Below are 19775 nucleotides of genomic sequence, written 5' to 3'. Positions count from 1 at the left end.
TAAACTTGGTAAAACTACGTGGCTGCAGCATTTTTTTTTTACATTTGTTTTTGAAATGGTTGTGTTTAGGGTAGAGTTTAGGTCAGTCATTTGCTAGCTTATCTGTACAACTTACAAAAATGAAATGTATCTGAAGCATAAAACAAAACATACTCTATGTAATGTATTTTAAATTTGCAAAAAATGTAGACAGTCCTCTCTAGTGGATTTATAATGTGAAATGTGCAACAAAAATTACCTGGAGTAACACATTTTAAGGGTTGCTAAAATGTAGCCTGACGCACGTATTTTCAGTGAACCCGGGCTAAAAAAATGTGTTGTTTTTTTTTATTTTATTTTAAAATAATTGTTGTTTATTCCATCTACAGTTTAATATCTTATAGAGCAAAGTGGCTTATACTTGTGACCTTTTCATAATTTTTTTTCCACCTGTTAAATTGTATTCATCCATTTATTGAATTGTATTTATTGCTCATTGTACAACAATCTAAAAAGTGTCAGTTAAAAAGGATATCAAGCATGTTTTTTCAGTATTTTCTTTGCACATGATAAATGTGGTATAATTTAGGGCTGCATTATATATTGTTTTAGCATCGATATTGCAATGTGCACATCCTCAATAGTCACATTGCAGGATGTTCAATGTTGATTTGGGATTATAAATCAGTAGTCACACAATTCAGAACACATGAGATTTATACAATTTATACAACGAAGACCATGTACATTTGATTTGTTTTTAGTTTCTACCCTAACACTGTGAGACTCATCTGAAAACCATGAAGCACTGTGTATTTAACTACTATTTTTGCTCTGTTGATTTTATATATGTTTATTGTTTATTATATTTTATGCAGGTGTAATGCAAAATCATCTCAATCAATCTAAACTGATGAATTCTTTCTCTTCAAGTTATCTGGTAAAATTGTGTTTATGAATAACAATGTGTATCGCAGAAAAACAAAACATCACACATGTCAGATTTTTCCAAAATCGTTCATCACTGACATTGTTATCTGCTTGGTAAAGCACACTGACTTGGAAAAAATATTATTCTAAAGGCAAAAATATTCTCTTTATGTGGAGAAACAGCAGTTCCCCTTCGGGGGGAACTTCAGCACTATAAGTGGATTTGATTGTAAAATCCACGCATTGGGAGGTTCGGTTCAGAAGCTACTCGTCTGAAAGAGTATTGAACGGGCCAATTAAGAATGAATTGGCAGCGCAAGCCTGCGCAGGTGAGCGGCATAAGCAATCAACTGAGTATATAAGCTCACCTGGCGCCAGCAGACGCTATCCTTTTCGCTTCAGAGACTTTCTGATCGAGTCGATGAGGGTTCCTCCTGCTGTGACCAGCGATTCTGAGCGAACGAGAGCATTCTCCCGGTCCAGAGTGTGTACACGCAGTGGCAGACGGTCGAGCTGGGTTTCTCCCTTGCCTGGCGTTCTTTGGGTCCGGTCCTCCAGAGCGGTGCGTATAAAGTTGCAAACTTCACAGAAAGAGCAACACAGTCGTGCAGCACGTCCTTATCAGGACGGCGCTCCGACTGTGCGTTTCTGGATGCGGTGGTTTCCTGTCCTCGGATGATGGGCGCGGGCACTGCGTTGCATGTCTGGGGGTCCAGCATGTTAATGCGCTGCTCGCGGGCAGTTCATGTCGTCATTGCGATGCCATGACTGTTGCGCAAGATCGCGGTTAGCCTTTGCAAAAAGGTGAACCACCCCAGTTGTCCCCTGCTCTGCAGCGGGCACTCGGGCAGATCTGAGGGTTTCAGCGAGAGATAATCCGTCGCCCACGGGCCCGCGGACCTCCCGCTCCTCTAAGCGCTCTATCCAAGCTTCGGGCGGGGGAAGCGATCCGTCTAACAGATGGTAGCCCTTACGCCCGATGACACCGGAGACCAGATGTCCACCGCGGCATCGGAGGGTGGGCTTTCATTGTCCGATGATGATCCAGACCCGCTCGCCCCCTTCGGGCTGGTGAGCGCTGTCAATATGGATCCTGAAACGGACATGTTAGCCGTGCTTTCCCGGGCTGCTTCGGCCGTGGGTTGGAGATGGTTTATCCCCCAGCTCCGCGGCCGGACCGACTAGAGGGGCGTTCCCTTCTTCCCGGAGGTGCACAGTAGGCTCACGCGGTCTTGTAAAGCACTTTTTTCTGCTCGTGCTGCGTGTTCCTCCACCCTAACCACTCTTGACGGTGAAACAGCCAGGGCGTATGTGGCGATTCCTCAGGTTGAGTGCGCGATGGCGGTAAATCCGCGCGGCGCCTCTTCTTGGCGGGGTCCGCCTCGTCTCCCATCCAAAGCCTGTAAGTTATCTACCTCCCTCGGAGCTAGAGCTTACATAGCTGCGGGCCAGGCTGCTTCCGCCTTGCATGCGATAGCCACCTACCAGCGCTACCAAGCGCAGGCGCTGGCCGAGCTGCACGAGGGTGGGTCCAACCCAGGCTTACGAGCTTCGCACCGCCGCCGACTTAGCTCTTCGGACTACTGAGTCCGCTGCGTGTGCGTTGGGGAGGACGATGTCCACATTAGTGGTCCAGGAGCGCCACCCCTGGCTGATATGCGCAAAGTCGACAAAGTCCGCTTTCTTGACTTCCCCATATCCCCAGCCAGGTTCGGCGACACTGTCTGTGAATTCACCCAGGAATTCAAGGCGGTGAGAGAGCAGTTGGTGGGTGATGTCTTATCGGCGGTCCGTAGCCCGCTCCGCCCGCCGTGCCATTCATACCTGCTCCTCGCCGAAGGCGCCCGCCTACGAGAGCTGCTCCGCCCCCGCACACGCCTCCGGCGAAGCGAGCGCGTCGGGCACCTCGGAAGCAGGCAGCCCCCCTGCCCAGAACGCCGCTAAGTCCGGCAACGGACCGCGAAGCGCCCCTGGGACAGGCCATCTGGAGAAGAGGGAACTTGCTCTTTCCCCGCTGGAGGGCGGGGCTCCATTTCCAACGGCACTTTTTACTGCCATGAAAACATTATGAAAGGGCACTTTTCACTTCCCCAGATGTGACAGCCCGAAATCTGCCAGTCTGGGACGCTATGCTTTCTAGCTTGCAGATTCGGTGCGTTTCGCCAGTGGCTCACGAGCGCTGGGAGGACGGTCTCCTTTCTCCCACCCCTCGAGCCTCCCCTCCGGAGCTCGGGTTTGGAGTGAGAGCAAATATCTCACCTCCAGCTTTTCCGTGGGACCCGCGAGCTTCCCGGATCAGCACACCCACTCCGCGCTGCCCCACTGCTGGTACGTCAGCGATTGTAGCGATGAGTCCATTAGCGAGAGCTCTGCCTGCCTGGTTAGCGCGGGCCAGCTCTTCGCGGTGGCTCATACGCACAATCAGACTCGGCTATGCGATTCAGTTCGCGAAACGGCCCCCCAAGTCACGGGTGTGTATTCACCAGGGTCAGCCCCCTGTCCGCCCCTGTCTTGCGAGAGGAGATTGCTGTCCTCCTGGCGAAGGATGCAATCGAGCCGCTCCCTCCAGCCGAGATGGAGAGCGGGTTTTACAGCCCACGCTTCATCGTGCCCAAAACGAGCGGTGGGTCACGGCCAATCCTAGATCTGCGCGTTTTGAACCGCTGCCTGCACAAGCTGCCGTTCAGAATGCTCACGCAGAAGCGCATCCTCCGGTGCGTTCGTCCTCTGGGTTGGTCTGCAGCATTAGACCTGATGGACGCGTATTTCCATGTCTCCACTCTTCCTCGCCACCGACAGTTTCTGCGGTTTGCGTTTGAAGGTCGAGCTTGGCAATACAAAGCCCTCCCCTTCGGGCTCTCTCTGTCTCCGCGGGTCCTCACCAAGCCCGCGGAGGGTGCCTCAGCGCCCCTTCGGCTCGCGGGCATCTGCATACTCAATTTCCTTACGACTGGCTGATTTTTGCCCTCTCTCGGAGCAGTTGATTATGCACAGAGACAAAGTGCTCTGGCACTTCCACCTGTGGGGGTTTCAGGTCAACCGAGAAAAGAGCAAACTCGCCCCCGTGCAGAGGATCTCTTCTCTCGGGCTGGAGCTGGACTCGGTCACCATGGCAGCGCGCCTCTCCGGAGAGCGCGCTCAGCTGATGCTGTACTGTCTGAGAGAGCTCGACAGTAAAATAGTGGTCCCACTGAAACTATTTCAGAGGCTCCTGGGGCATATGGCATCCGCAGCCGCTTCATGCCGCTCGGATTATTCTATATGAGACCACTTCAGCACTGGCTTCACGATCGAGTCCCCAGACGCGCATGGCACGCGCGCGCACACCGAGTCTCTGTTACTGCGCTGTGTCGCCGCGCCCTCAGCCCTTGGAGCGACCCCTCGTTCCTACAGGCCTGGGTGTCTCTAGAACAGGCGTCCAGTCTTGTTGTCGTTTCAGCAGACACTTCCAACACGGGCTGGGGGGCTGTGCGTTGCGGGCATGCGGCTGCGGACCTGTGGAAAGGTACCCAGCTGCATTGGCATATCGCCTGGAGCTGTTGGCAGTGTTCCTCGCTCTCCACCGTTTTTTTCCCGGTGCTGGAGCGGCAACACGTGCTGGTCAGGACGGACAGTACGGCGGCGGTGGCGTATATCAGCCGTATAGGGGGTATGCGCTCTCGCCGCATGTCTCAGCTCGCCCGCCGTCTGCTCCTCTGGAGTCATCCGCGGCTGAAATCGCTGCACGCCATTCATATTCAGGCAAGCTCAACCGTGCAGCCGATGCGCTCTCACGGCAGCCTTGCGTCCTGGAGAATGGAGACTCCACCCCGAGTCTGTTCAGCTGATATGGGCGCGATTCGGGGAAGCCCAGATCGATCTGTTGCTTCCCCCGAGATCGCTCATTGCCAGTTGTTCTTTCCCTGACCGAGTGCTCTCGGCACGGATGCACTGGCTTACAGCTGGCCTCGGGGCACGCGCAAATACGCGTTTCCCCCAGTGAGCCTGCTCGCGCAGTTACTGTGCAAGGTCAGGGAGGACGAGGAACAGGTTGCTGGTTGCGCCCCTCTGGCTCAACCGGACCTGGATGTCAGAGCTCTCCCTCGCGATAGCCCTCCCCTGGCAGTCCCTTCGAGAGAGCACCTACTCTCTCAGGGACAGGGCACCACCTGGCACCCTCGCCGATCTTTGTAGAGATTTTTAGACGCGAGGAAGACTTAGGTAACCTCCGATTGCGGTGGCTAATACCGTCACTCGGGCTAGAGCCCCCTCCCCGAGCGCGCCTATGCCCTGACGTGGAGTCTATTCACTGAATGGTGTGTCTCTCGCTGAGAAGACCCCCGTAATTTGCCAGATCAGCGTTGTGCTTTCTTTACGCCGAGAGAAGTTGGAGAGCAGGCTGTCGCCCTCCACACTCAAGGTTACGTGGCTGCCATCTCCGCTCTCATAACGCGGTGGCTGGCAGCACCGTGGGAACGCATAACCTCATCATCCGGTTCCTCAGGGGCGTTAAGCGAATTAATCCACCCCGCCCCCTCTCATGCCCTCTTAGGATCTCGCCCTCGCTACACAAGCCGCGTCAGATCCCTTCGATCCTCGACTCAGTATCTTTCTGTCCCTGAAGACAGCTCTGCTGGTCGCGTTGATATCGATTAGAGGGTCGGGGACCCGGAGGCATTTTTCGGTCAGTGACTCGTGCCTGTAATTGGGCTGGCTTCTCTCACGTCCTGAGACCCCGCCCGCGATATGTGCCCAAGGTTCCTACCACTCCGTTTTAATACGAGGTAGTGAGCCTGCAAGCGCTGCCCTCGGAGGAGGCAGACCCAGCCCTTCTTATTGTCCAGTTCGCGTTTTGCGTATTATCCGGACCGCACTCAGAGTTTAGATCATCTGAGCAGCTCTTCGTCTGTTATAGCGGTCGGCAGCAGGGAAGTGCCGTACCGAAATAAGTTCCCACTAGATTGTGGATGCCTTTCTTTCACTATCAGAGCCGAGATGAGCCGCGTCCCCCGAGAGCGCGTGCGCACTCCACTCGGAGCTTCGCATCCTCTCGAGCGCGCGCACGCGGCGCCCCTCTAACAGACATCTGTAGAGCTGCGGGCTGGGTGACACCCAACACATTTGCAAGGTTTTACAATCTGCGAGTGGAGCCGGTTTCCTCAAGGGTATTAGGTAACCCTTGGTGATTGAGGAAACAATTCGGTAGGGTGTTGAAACACGCTTGCTGCGCCATTTTCCCTAACACGGAGATACGTGCGCCTTTTTATCTGTCAGTAAAGTTCCCCGTCAGGTGAGCCCTGCAGATTCCTCCGTGGCCCCCAGCACTGACTCAGCGGAGGAGTCACTTGCTGGCCCACTACGTTGTAGGTCTGCCCGCTGGTCAGCCCGCGTTTTGGGTAAAGGTGCCTGCTATGCGTGATCCCCACTAGGCGATCCCATATGCTTATTCCGCCACGGTTAAGTCCCCCCCCTGGGCGGACCCGTGTCTTCCCTCCCCGCTAACCACTCTTTTGCTATGCGTACTCCCCCTTTTTAGGGCTAGTCCATATGTAAATTCTGCCATCTATCCCCCCTTGGGTAACGGATGGCCTCCGCAGCGTCCTCCCTATCGGGATTGCACGCTTCCCAACGTACTGTCGTATTTTCCTAGAATTATCTAGATGCTCACGACTTCCCAAAAAATATATATAAATCCGTAAAACTTCTGTTGAAGTAGGATAAATTAGGGCCAGGGACACGTTGGAGGACCGCGCCCCCCATGATGTGGGTGCGTCACGCTTGCTTGACTATCTCCTCATCTGGGGTGTTGGTAAGGTGCAGTCATTATGGCGCTTTCAATGGGCTCCCAATGCGTGGATTTTACAATCAAATCCACTTATAGTGCTGAAGTTCCCCCCGAAGGGGAACGTTCGAGGTTACTAAAGTAACCCTTCGTTCCCCGTGGAGGGGAACGGAAGCACTATACTCCGTCGCCATAATGACTGTCCCTTAGCTGTTGAAAGTCTCTTCAGCTTAAAAAGGATAGCGTCTGCTGGCGCCAGGTGAGCTTATATACTCAGTTGATTGCTTATGCCGCTCACCTGCGCAGGCTTGCGCTGCCAATTCATTCTTAATTGGCCCGTTCAATACTCTTTCAGACGAGTAGCTTCTGAACCGAACCTCCCAATGCGTGGATTTTACAATCAAATCCACTTATAGTGCTTCCGTTCCCCTCCTCGGGGAACGAAGGGTTACTTTAGTAACCTCGAACGTTATTTATGATTATACAAAAGTGCATTGATCATTTATTTTACTTTTAAATGTATTTTGTTATTGTTTCATTAAATGCTGAAATTAACGTTAACTAAGATAAATTTAATGATACCTTTTTTAAAAGTGTTACAAAGTAATTCTCACAAAAATAAACACTGAAATGGTTTGTGTGTGGTTATACTCTATTGTTTTGTAAACATTATTTAATGCATATATTTGTTTAAAGCGGGCAATGCGGCAGTGGATAGCATGATCGCCTCACAGCATGAAGGTCGCTGGTTCAAGCCCCAGCTGGGTCAATTGGCATTTTTGTGTGGAGTTTACATGTTCTCCCAATGTTGGCATGGGTTTATTCTGGGTTCTCCAGTTTGTCCCACAGTCCAAAACATGCGCTATAGGTGAATTAAATAAATAAGCTAAATTTCCATAATGTATGTGTGTGAAAGAGTGTGTATGGGTGTTTTCCAGTGTTGGGTTGCAGCTGGAAGGGCATGTGCTGCATAAAACATGCTGGATAACTTGGCGGATCATTTCCGATGTGGCAACCCTTGATTAACAAAGGGACTGAGTTGGGAATTGATGAATATAATTAATAAATGCATTTGTGAAGCATTTTAAACTTCAGTTTTTTCATGAAAGATTAAACAAAAATCTGTCACGGTACAACAATAAAACAACAATAAAATAAAAGTCACTAAAGATTTGCAAAAATAAGATGAGAGGAAAATAAAATAAAAAGATAAATAAAATAAGACATAGTGTGGCCGTAGGGTTTGAATGTGAGAGTGTATTGGTGTTTCCCAGGAAGTTGATGAATAAGTTGACGGTTCATTCCGCTGTGGTGACCCCTGATGAATAAAGGGACTAAGCTAAATGAAACTGAATAAATGAATAAATGAATATTGTGAGAAAAACAAAACACATGTAGTAATAATTGGATTAATCAAATATTAAAATCAATATTTAGAAAAATCAATATTAATAATGATTATTATATATCATTATTATTATTATTTATATAATTAAAATCAATATTAATAATGATATTTTAGCCTCACGGGGGGCACCAATTAATGTAGTGATAATTGGATTTATCAAATATTAAAATCATTATTTAGGTATTGATATTAATAATGATATTTAAGTCTTACGTGAGGGCACCAATTAATGTAGAAATAATAGGTAATTAAATTATACAAATGAGGAGTTTATTATCTGGCCAATTCTGAAGGGTAGTGAGATCGTTTGACTTGTAGAGCCTTTACATGATAATTTGAATACACAGGTATATAAAGTGAAATATTCCACTTGTGTCTCTTTTGTGAAATGTAACTTTACTGATCCTGTGTTTTAGACGATATTGAATGTTAATTGGATCAGGAAGCTGTTTTGCAAGTTCTTAACATCTTTGTCTTTCAGATAAACAAAAGACAGATGGTCACTGTCTCAATTACCACTTTCTGATGAGCTTAAGAAAAGGGTCAGAGTTTAGTGCATACTCTGCAGCATTTGATTATATTGGAAATTAATTTCCACAAGTTAATTTCTACAACTTTCAGGCTTTACTGCTGATCACTACACACACTTGCTCTTTTTTGCATTTTTTAGAACAACCAGTTAATAAATTAAGTTTAATTAAACAAGCAGAGATTCACATGGTCAATCTGCATACCGTACAGTCACAAAGTGAAGGTAGATTTCATTTTTGAAGAGATTCTCAGTGCTTAACTCTGTTTCATCTAAGTGTTTCTCCTCTGTTTTGTTTTTTTTTGCATTAGGGAAGCTTTTGCAGGTCAACACTTCAGCAAAGGAACAGCTATTTTTTGAGGCTCCTCGTGGGAAGAAGCAAAGCATTCCAGTCACAGAGGTATGCATTCTGAATGTCTAACCGCGGGTCACCCTGTGAGGGGAAGGGCACTCTTAAGGGCAAGAACATGGCCCACTTTTTTATTAGCTTGTCTCTAAATTTGGAGGTGGGGAATTAGGCCGAGCTTAAGGCCATCAGTACATTGGGACAGACAACGAACGTTGTACCTTAATAACTTGAGGTTTAGCAAGAACTGGAATCCTTTCACTGTTTCTGATTTCCTGCCTTTGGCTAAATGCACAGCTTTTGTGGGAGGCATTTTGGCTAAAGTGATTATTGGAATGAGTTGGATTTTAATTTTAAAAAGAGTGCTGCCAATTCATTTTCATTAAAAGTGTTACTCAATTCAAGTTATTCTTCAGCTTTGGAGCATACGTTTTGTACAGTGATCAGCATAAATGAATACACCCCACTTTGAAAAAGTGTACTTTTATCAATTTCTAAGGGTAAATAGGTAATCAATTGTGGTGCATTTGAACAAAACAGATTAAAATAATTATTCATTTATAAAGATATTATATTTTAAATCATGAAAATTATTGCAAAAAATACAAACTACCAAATTTCAACGAAATTACATGTTTTAGGTTTTATATATAATTTTCCCTAACAAATTTGGGATACAAATTTTATCACAAGTTATTTTGTTAGATTAGCTCCAGTTTTGGCTTCAGTATTGACTAATATAATGTATAGTTTGTATGGAAAGTATTCAGACACTCTTAAATTGTTCAGTCAAGTTAATTTTCTTCTCATTGATGTACACACAGCAGCCCATATTGACAGAAAAATCACAGAATTGTTGACATTTATTAAAAAGAAAAGCTGAAATATCACATGGTCTTAAATATTCAGACATTTTAATTCAGTATTTAGTAGAAGCACTCATTGGATTTAATACAGCCATGAGTCTTTTTGGGAAATATGCAACAAGTTTTTTACACCTGGAATTGGGCCATCTTGCCACTCTGCCATAAAGCCCCAACAGGTGGAGGGCTGCAGTAATGGTTGCCTTTCTACAATTTTCTCCCATCTCCCAACTGGTTCTCTGGAGCTCAGCCCCATAATCTTTGGGTTCTTAATTACCTTTCTCTCCGGATAGTTGGTTCTGGTAGTCCCAAAAGACTTCCATTTAAGGATTATGATGGCCACTGTGCTCTTAAGAACCTTGAGTGCATCAGAACATTTTTGGAACCTTGGCCAGATCTGTGCCTTGTCACAATTTGTTTCTTTGAACTCATGATTCTCATATGCTCTGACATGCACTGTGAGCTGTAAGGTCTTATCCACTTGTTAAGTGTGATGTCACGTGAAGCAGCTTCCGGGTCCAAGCACTCTATCAGACTGTATGGAGAGGCTCAACAAATGTAAATAATAAACGTTTACAAAGCGATGTAATACTTTCGAAAATCACAATAGTAGTAGTAGTAGTAGTAGTAGTATATATATATATATATATATATATATATATATATATATATATATATATATATATATATATATATATATATATATATATATATATATATATCCATGCCTAATATATGATGGCCAGAAAGTGATACATTTTTTATAAATTGGTAAAATATTGATATCTGCGATGCAAAAAGTCCAAAGACTGTTGTGTACACCATGATTTTATATAAAATTCACTTATATTTATATAAAATTCACTCATAATGTGTAATATAAGTGGTCATAAACCAATATTTTGGCTTAGATCGACTTAGACCCTTAGATCTGTCTTGACTTAAAGCTGTGGTTACACTGCACTTGTTTCCCATCGATTTCCATTCATATGCACGCAAATGCGCCAGACCGCAAATGCAAGGTTCGCTGTTAGCTGCATTGCAAATTGCATCACTTGACTGCGTGAGATCAATTGAAGGTCAAAACATGACCTCTCTGGACAGAAATTTTAAAAATGGACCAATCGGTCACTTTTTTAAATGTCTAATCATCTTGTTTAATGCAGCGCCGTACGGCAGAATTTCACAGTTAGGCTGCGTTCGAAACCGCATACTTCCATACTATATAGTACGCTAAAAGCAATATGTGAGCCAAATAGTACATCCAAATTCATAGAACTCAAAAATCTGTATGCGAGAAGTACCCTGTTGGCTTACTACTTCCGGCGAGATTCTGAAGTGCCCATCCCCAGCACGCTGCTCTATCCCATGATGCCCCATAAGAGAATTCATGAATGGGAGAGAAGCGACACAACTGACGCAGGTAGGTCACGAGACCATGACAAAATGGTGGATGTAGTTCATCCGAATTCTATTCATACTTTTCACATTCATACTGTATAAAACATACTTTTCTAACAGCAGGGTAGTACGTTTAAATTCAAATGCAGTACCTACTGAGTAGAAGGCAGTTTTGGACGCAGTCTCAAACTCTAGTGTGACCACAGCTTAACAAGTTGATAAACACAGGTGTGTGGCTTTCCTGATCAAGCATAATCAGTATAATCAAACATAGCTGGACTCAAATTAAGGTGTAGAACCATCTCAAGGATGATCAGAAGAAATGGTCAGCACCTCAGTTAAATAAATGAGTGTGACAGCAAAGGGTCTGAATACTTAGGACCATGATGCAATTCTGTGTTTTTTTGTCAATATGTGCTGCTGTGTGTACATTAATGAAGAAAAAAAAATCTACTTCAATTATTTTAGCAAATGACTGCAATATAACAAAGAATGAAAAAAAGTAAGGGGGTCTGAATACTTTTCGTACCCACTGTTTATGCACAAATATAATATTGTAAATCACCCTACAGTTATAAAATATCAGTTTAAAAGAGATATTTGTGAGTGTGTAAATGCTGAGCACTATATTTAGCTTAAAAATTTGTGTTCTAAATTCCGGGAAACTATTATTATTAGCTGCAATTAAAATAGTCTGTCTAATTAAATGATCTGAAATGCCTAACTTTCAAACAAACAAATAAACAAACAAAAAAAAAAACAGTTTTGGTTTAACTAGAGGATACTCTGCTTTGTTCTGATTCCTCAGGTGGAAAAGATCGACTGGAGCACTTGGACATGTGTGCTTGGGAGCTCCTGTGAGGGAATTTGGCCTGTGGTCAGTGAAGTTACTGAAGTAACCGCTGCCTGTCTTAGCTATGATAAGAAGCTGTTAGCAACCGGGGACGACCTTGGATATGTCAAGCTCTTCAAATATCCAGTCAAGGTTAAGAAATATTTTTAATTTAAACTTGAATTATTACTATCACTCCTCCTGGCTTTCTTTTGTAAGTTTGTGGAACAAAAAACAACAAAAAAGTAATTTTGATTTTGCAATTGAGGTCATTAAGGTGCTGTTTTGGACTATGGGTATCACAAAACGATTGGCAATTATCATGATATTTAAAAACTCCTGTTTAAAGTTTTAATCACATACCTTTTGGGGAGTAAATAGTTGCATGTAACAGTAGTCTATAAGTTAAGTACAAATTGAATGTAATCTTGTAACAGTGTTACAGTTACTGAAAAAAACACAATTAAATTAAAGTTATTTATTAAATTGTTAATAATAACTAAGATGATTACATATAAATAATTTCTGTGAAAAACTACAAAGTGTTGAATGATATAAATACTGTTTTTGTTTTGTAAAGTGACGTTATTCTGATGCTTTTAACAACCTTTCCAAAAATGATCACCTTATTTAAATTAGGTATACGGTTTTTTGGTAACACTTTATAATATCTACACACTATGAATCATTTACTAAGCATTAGCAAATTGTGAATTCATTTTCTGTTAAGCATTAACTCTACATTAATAAACAATATTAAGAAGGTTATAACTGCAGCTACAAATGCTGTATTCTTGTCTTATGAACATATTTTAAATGTGCTTAATAACTGTACTTTCATACTCTGTTAATGATTTATTTTTCATTACTTAAGGAAGTATTGCATTATTTACAAACCAATTGCATTTAAAAGTAGTTGAGGGTTTTAGGAACATTCAGAATGAGTTAGTAAATTATTAATAAACTATTGAAATCAAAGTTTATATGTCTTATTATTCAGGCATAAATTAATGGTTACTATGTATGTTAATAAATGCTTTATTAACTCAACTTCATGCAGTTTTGTGTCCTAATCTAAAGTTAGGACTATTCATGCCTTATAAATCCCTTATAAATGACAAATAAAGACATTATTCAAATGAAACTGTACTTCAAATGAAAAATAAATCTGCAACCTTATAAAAAAACACTGTAGAGTTTAAACATTGCATCTTATTATATAGTTAAATTATTATATTGATGTTGTTTTATCCAGTTTTATGTCGTATTTTGACACTCTTGTTATTTGGCAATGTTTAAACTATACAGTAAGTTTTTAGAAAAGATTGCAAAGATTATTTTCCCTGAGATGGGTTGCGGCTGGAAGGGCATCCGCTGCGTAAAAACTTGCTGGATAAGTTGGCGGTTCATTCCGCTGTGGCCACCCCAGATTAATAAAGGGACTAAGCCAACAAGAAAATGAATGAATGAATGAATGAATGCAAAGATTATTGTTCATTTGATATTGAGCCTTTAAATGTCATTTATAAGAGATTTATAAAACATGAATAGTCCTTACTTTAGATTAGGTCACAAAACTGCATGAAACTGAGTTAATAAAGCATTTATTAACACATTAGTTAACTATTAGTATATGCCTGAATAATTAGATATAAAAACGTTGATTTCAATAGTTTATTAATCATTTACTAACTCATTCTGAATGATCCTAAAAACCCTCCACTATTTTTAAACACAAATGGTTTGTAAATAATGCGATACTTAATTTAGTAATGAAAAATAAACCATTAACTAAGAATGAAAATACAATTATTAAGCACATTGTATAGGTGCTTACAAGTCAAGAATACAACATTTGTAGCTGATCGCATTATTTCTAAGCATTATAATTGTGTAATGAAAAATGAAGTAGTGTCGCAGCACATCTTTGGACTCTTGGACCCTGATGGTAACACTTTATAATAACTACACACTATAAATCATTTATTAAGCATTATCAAACAGTGAATTTATTATCTGTTAAGCATTAACTCTACATTAATAAACGTTAGTTAGCAGTTTATAACTGCAGCTACAAATGCTCTATTCTTGACTTATAACCACATTTAAAATGTGCTTAATAGTTGTATTTTCATACTTAGTAAATGATTTATTTTTAATTACTAAATTAAGTATCGCATTATTTACAAACCAGTTGTATATAAAAGTAGTTGAGGGTTTTTAGGATCATTCAGAATGAGTTAGTAAATAATTAATAAACTATTGAAATTAACGTTTAATGTCTTATTATTCAGGCATATATTAATGGTTACTATGTATGTTAATAAATGCTTTATTAACTTAACTTCACCTAGTTTTGTGACCTAATCTAAAGTGAGGACTATTCATGCTTTATAAATCCTTTATAAATGGCAAATAAAGGCTCAGTTAAATTCTAAACAGGAAAAATAACATTATTCATTCTTATTCAATTAAAGATACACAAATGAAACTGTGCTTCAAATAAAAAATAAATCTTTGCAATCTGATCTAAAATAAAATCACTGTAGAGTTTAAGCATTACATTTTATTACATTGTTTAATTATTATATTGTTGTTTTATCCAGTTTTGTTGTATTTTGACACTCATGTTATTCAGCAATGTTTAAACTTTACAGTAATTTTACATTTTAGAAAAGATTGCAAAGATTATAGTTCATTTGATTCTAAGCCTTTATTTGTCATTTAGAAGGGATTTATAAACATAAATAGTCCTCACTTTTGATCAGGTCACAAAACTGCATGAAGTTGAGTTAATAAAGCATTTATTAACATATTAGTTGGCTATTAGTATATGCCTAAATAATAAGACATATAAACGTTGATTTCAATAGTTTATTAATCATTTACTAACTCATTTTGAATGATCCTAAAAACCCTCAACTACTCTTAAATACAACTGGTTTGTAAATAATGCGATACTTAATTTAGTAATGAAAAATTTATCATTTACTAAGTATGAAAATACAATTATTAAGCACATTTTAAATGTTGTTATAAGTCAAGAATAGAGCATTTGTAGCTGCAGTTATGAACTGCTTACTAACATTTATTAATGTAGAGTTAGTGCTTAACGGATAATGAATTAACTAGATGCTAATGCCTAATAAATGATTTATAGTGTGTAGTTATTATAAAGTGTTACCAAACATTCATATTATTGTGAATTGAGACTTGACAACGGAGTTGAAGATCCAAACACAGCTTTATTAGAGTAACATGGACAAACAGGCAGGGTTTATCTTCAACAAATAATAACTAGGGATGAATAACGTTTTAACATGATGTTGAGATCTAGGAGTGAAAACGTTTCTGCTACAAATCGCGATTAGAAACACTCATGTCATGTGACTGAGGTGATTCAAAATATAAGGTCTTTTCACAAGCGCTTTGGAATTTGGCATATCTGCCGAATCTTTTTTATTTACAGAGCTGGGAGCAAAACATGCAAATTCAAATAGCCTAATGAGCAGTGCCTTGACATACCTGTATAATGTAGTGTAAGATTTTTCCTATATAATGAGTGTAGTTTATGTTTCCCAATCCTATTTCCCTCTTTCTCTCATCTTACTAAAAAAAATTTTTAAAGGCTCAAAACATTTGCTTTACCTGTTTCATCGTTTCATGAAGCCTCGTTCTGCCCACCACTAACAATAACAATAAAATGTAACGATAATCCAAAGTGGAAACTGGAGAACAGGCACCGTTCAGGGCAGGCAACAAGGTCTAAAACACAGCAAAATCAAAACTTGACATTGATACTGCATGTGTGCGCTGCCTAAATAGCAATGGGAAACAGGTGAAGCAATAATCAGTGAAATGTGATGTGGGAATATAAGTCCGGGCAAGTAGTAAGCATATGTTTTCAGGTCTTTAATGGAACTCATGGGCACTCCAGCTGGTAATCATAACACAAATAGAGCTAAATAATTAATGTAGTGTAGATATTCACACAATTAATTAATGTAATTGCATTAAATTATTGTAATGTAGTTCACTATAATAAGCATTTGTCATTTAACTACATAATTAAATTTATTTTACTTGGAAGTAATTTATTAACTCATTATGTAGTTTACTTACAACAGTATTCAAACTTCAGGCAAATCCCAGTTCTGCTATATAGTACTTTAGTAGACAACACAACATTATTCAGCTTAGTTTAGTTGAATCATTAATGTTGAGTCAGATCATTTGATTCAATTCATCTAATTGACATGTTTATTTGTTCATTATTTCAACAGGGAAAATATGCCAAGTTTAAACGGTACATGGCCCACAGTACCCATGTGACTAATGTGCGCTGGTCACACGATGACTCTTTGCTGGCATCGGTGGGCGGCTCTGACACCTGTCTAATGATCTGGAACCACGAGACCGAGAGCTGCAGAGAGGCCAGACAGTGTGACAGCGAAGAGTCAGACATCGAGAGCGAAGATGATGGAGGTGAAAAAGATCATGTATAAAAGAGCAGTTATTACTGTCCTCCACCCTCTGCTTGATTTTGAAAGGATAGCTATCTGTCATATGAAAAACCGTTCATTTAAACTCCATATGTGCTGCTGCTTTTTGTAGGCTATGACAGTGATGTAACGAGAGAGAACGAGATTGTCTATGTAATCAAAGCCTTATCTACAAACATGCGACCCATGACGGGGGTCAAGCCCCATTTACAACAGAAGGAGCCAACTGTAGACGAAAGGTAAGTTAGAACTGACATCAGTGTACAGTATAATGTACAGTTCTGTAAATGCACAAGGACAAGAAGGAAGGATCAGCTGGAAATCTTAAACTTCACACTTATATTTTAGGGATGCAGTAGGAACACTTGAAGGCAAAATTATTAGCCTAATTGTATTTTTATTCTTTTACACATATCAAGAGCTGTTTAACAGAGCTAGGATTTTTTTTAGTTTTTTTTTCTAATTGAGAAAGTCTTATTTCTTTTAGTTTGGCTGGCATTAATCTAGTTTACTTAAAAAAATATTTTTAAGTTATATAATATAATAATAAAATAAAACTATAACAAAAAAGTGTGTATTGTCATTATGGCAAAGATTAATGTTATAAGAATTCAGTTAATAAAACTGTTACAATTAAAATTGGGTTATAATGTAATGAAATGTACTACTAAAATAAATAAATTGCTATAAATAAGTGTAAATAAGTTTGTTCATCCGAGAATAAATCATTATATATATATATATATATATATATATATATATATATATAACAAATATTGGCTTACGATGGTTTTTTGGAAATACCAGAATGTGAGTATAGTTCCTATCCATATGAACCAAGAAAATAGCAACTGTTCATTTTCTGTCAGTCTTAGTAGACAATGTACTGTAACTATAAAAAGGTGAAGCTTTAAATATGAAAATTATCAAAACTTTTAGGTCAGATGCTACTGGTGTAATACGATTCAATGGTTAATTCTAAGCTAAGCTAAGCTAAAAGTGCTCCTGCCAGACCAGGAAATCATCTGAACAGATACAAAAAGGGTAAAACTCAACTGTTCAACTCTAGAGGAGTTGTAAAATGAACCTATTTCCAAATAAAAAGAGGAGTTTCTTTAATACAGGCTTCCATTAACAATACTTGCTACACATGCTTGTGATTGTCATGCCGTAAATTACCATTGTGAATGCATTATGCAACTTGTCAGTTCAAAGCTCAGATTTGTTTTTGTTTAAAGTTTATTGACTGCTTTTTAACAGTTTAAAGTTGCCACAGGACATCAGCTTTAACCATTGAACAATAGACAGTAGTAAAAAAAACAGTTAGTGTGAAGACCTGGGCTTTGAGTGTGATGCTGCCCTCATGTCTTTCTTTTCCTCACTCCTCTGTCTGTCTCTGCACTCCACTCCTCTCTCTCTCTCTTTCTCCCTCACCATGTGAAGGCAGGGCGTAGTCAGGTAAGAAGACCAATGAAAAGTGTAATTTGTTCAGAAAATGAACAGTTTCATGTGCCGTCCCCTCTCATGCTTTGTGTCGCACGGCAACAGCCATCATATCCATAAACCCCCCCTCCCCTGTTCTGAGTCATAAATCCGTCTGCCGCTAAGTTTTCACTGTTATTTTAAGCTGGAGAGGCTTTAAGAGCAGGTGATTTCAGACTTAAATTAAGAGTAGATGGCGCAGCATTATGTTAAGTGCTTCGCTGGCAGATATTTTGTCATTGCTTTGAAGTGACTTTATTATTTCTCTGCACCTCTAATTATTTACAGAGTAATGCTGCTTCTTTTGGCTGCCGGCAACTTTGCTCATACTTTGCTCTCTGCATTCTGTCTCAAGATGATTAAAGGATTAGTTCACCCCAAAAAAATAATATATCATTTTCAAACCTTACTTTTTTCCATTGAAAACATGGAGAGATTTTTAATAATGTAGTTTAGGCTTCAGTATTCCTGTAAAGCTGCATAGCACAGGTGATTTGGAAAATTAAAGGATGTTTATTTGGATAGTTAGTTTCACTTTTTTGGAAAGTGTTGAGAAATATAACCCATGAATTATATACAAGTTTGGGAGGCCATACTGCAGCTTTCTGTGAGGAACAATAGATCAAACTCTGTAAAAAATTATCGTTCAGTGATAATTTTAAAGGATGGGTCTGATTTAAAAACACATTATTCTAATTTTGTGACCTGTATGAAAACATCCAATGAAAAGCTTTCATTTATAAATCAGTCATTACCCCTTGGTAAAAAAAGAGTTAAACAGTTTTTTTTTTTTTTTTGACAAATGATAAACACCCAATATTTAATCTCATAATTGCTTTTATTTATTTATTTATTTATTTATTTATTTATTTATTGCAATAAGGGTACATTTGTGCTGTTGAATATATTAAATGTAATATGTAATTAGTTATTATTATAATATGCTGCCTGAGAAAAGTCTTGTCACCTATCCAATTTTTAGAAACAACAAATAATAACTTGAATTCTAGTTGATCATGTGGTATTACTCTTATTTTAGCAGAATAAAATATAATCATGCCTTGATTTTTAATTATTTAATTAGGACAACAAGGTATGACTTTGCTTAGAAATACAGTCTTGTCACTTAACATAATGTACAGTATAGAATATAAAGTCATGGTGCAGTGGAAAAATAATGAATTTTGTGTATGACTCCCAAGCGCTTGAAAGACTTCATCCATACATCTCAATTACTCTAATAACTTAATAATAAAGTCATCTGGAATGGCAAAGAAACCGTTTTTGCAGGACTCCCAGAGTTCATCAATATTCTTTGATTTATCTTCAATGCCTCCTCCTTCATCTTACACCAGACATGCTTAATAATGTTCATATTTGGTGGCTGGGTTGGCCAATCCTGGAGTATATAATAATTTTCATGTAGTATATAATAATAATAATAATTGATTATTAATAATAATTTAGAATAAATATTTAATATAGAATATTTATGGCAAATGCACTTCTCTTTTAAAACTTAGATATCATGTATCCAATTATATTTTTATTAATAATTAAATTAATTATTAATGAAGTTGCTGTTTTATACATTTAAATCTAAACAAACTTTAACTGTAATATTAAATAACACTATACAGTTAAATTAATCAAGTATCTAATCAAGTAAACATCAAACAAGTAGCAAAAAAAAATAATAAAACAAGCATTTAAAAAGATCTTAAATGTATTTTTTGACATCA

The 19775-nt window shown here is 39.8% G+C and overlaps 1 protein-coding gene across 7 annotated transcripts in view; it reads left to right on the top strand.

Moving 5' to 3' along the window:
- Positions 1–19775, top strand: part of eml5 (EMAP like 5) — a 247950-nt gene that overhangs the window by 188022 nt on the left and 40153 nt on the right. For 6 of the 7 annotated variants that reach the window (XR_012392979.1, XR_012392978.1, XM_068214625.1 and 3 more), the window contains 4 exons: positions 8919–9007; positions 12026–12202; positions 16333–16534; positions 16664–16790. Coding sequence is in view for 5 of the 7 variants with exons in the window: in XM_068214625.1 (XP_068070726.1) it covers positions 8919–9007; positions 12026–12202; positions 16333–16534; positions 16664–16790 (595 nt within the window). In the remaining 2 variants the exon portion in view is untranslated. Of the gene's footprint in view, positions 1–8918; positions 9008–12025; positions 12203–16332; positions 16535–16663; positions 16791–17994; positions 18797–19775 lie in introns of those variants that run through there. The other variant, XM_073927729.1, reaches the window with a different exon arrangement.

Source organism: Danio rerio, chromosome 17 (genome assembly GCF_049306965.1).
Source record: "Danio rerio strain Tuebingen ecotype United States chromosome 17, GRCz12tu, whole genome shotgun sequence".
Taxonomy (NCBI): domain Eukaryota; kingdom Metazoa; phylum Chordata; class Actinopteri; order Cypriniformes; family Danionidae; genus Danio; species Danio rerio.
The sequence above is the reverse complement of the archived record's forward strand: the minus strand, read 5'-3'. Positions and strand labels throughout refer to the sequence as shown.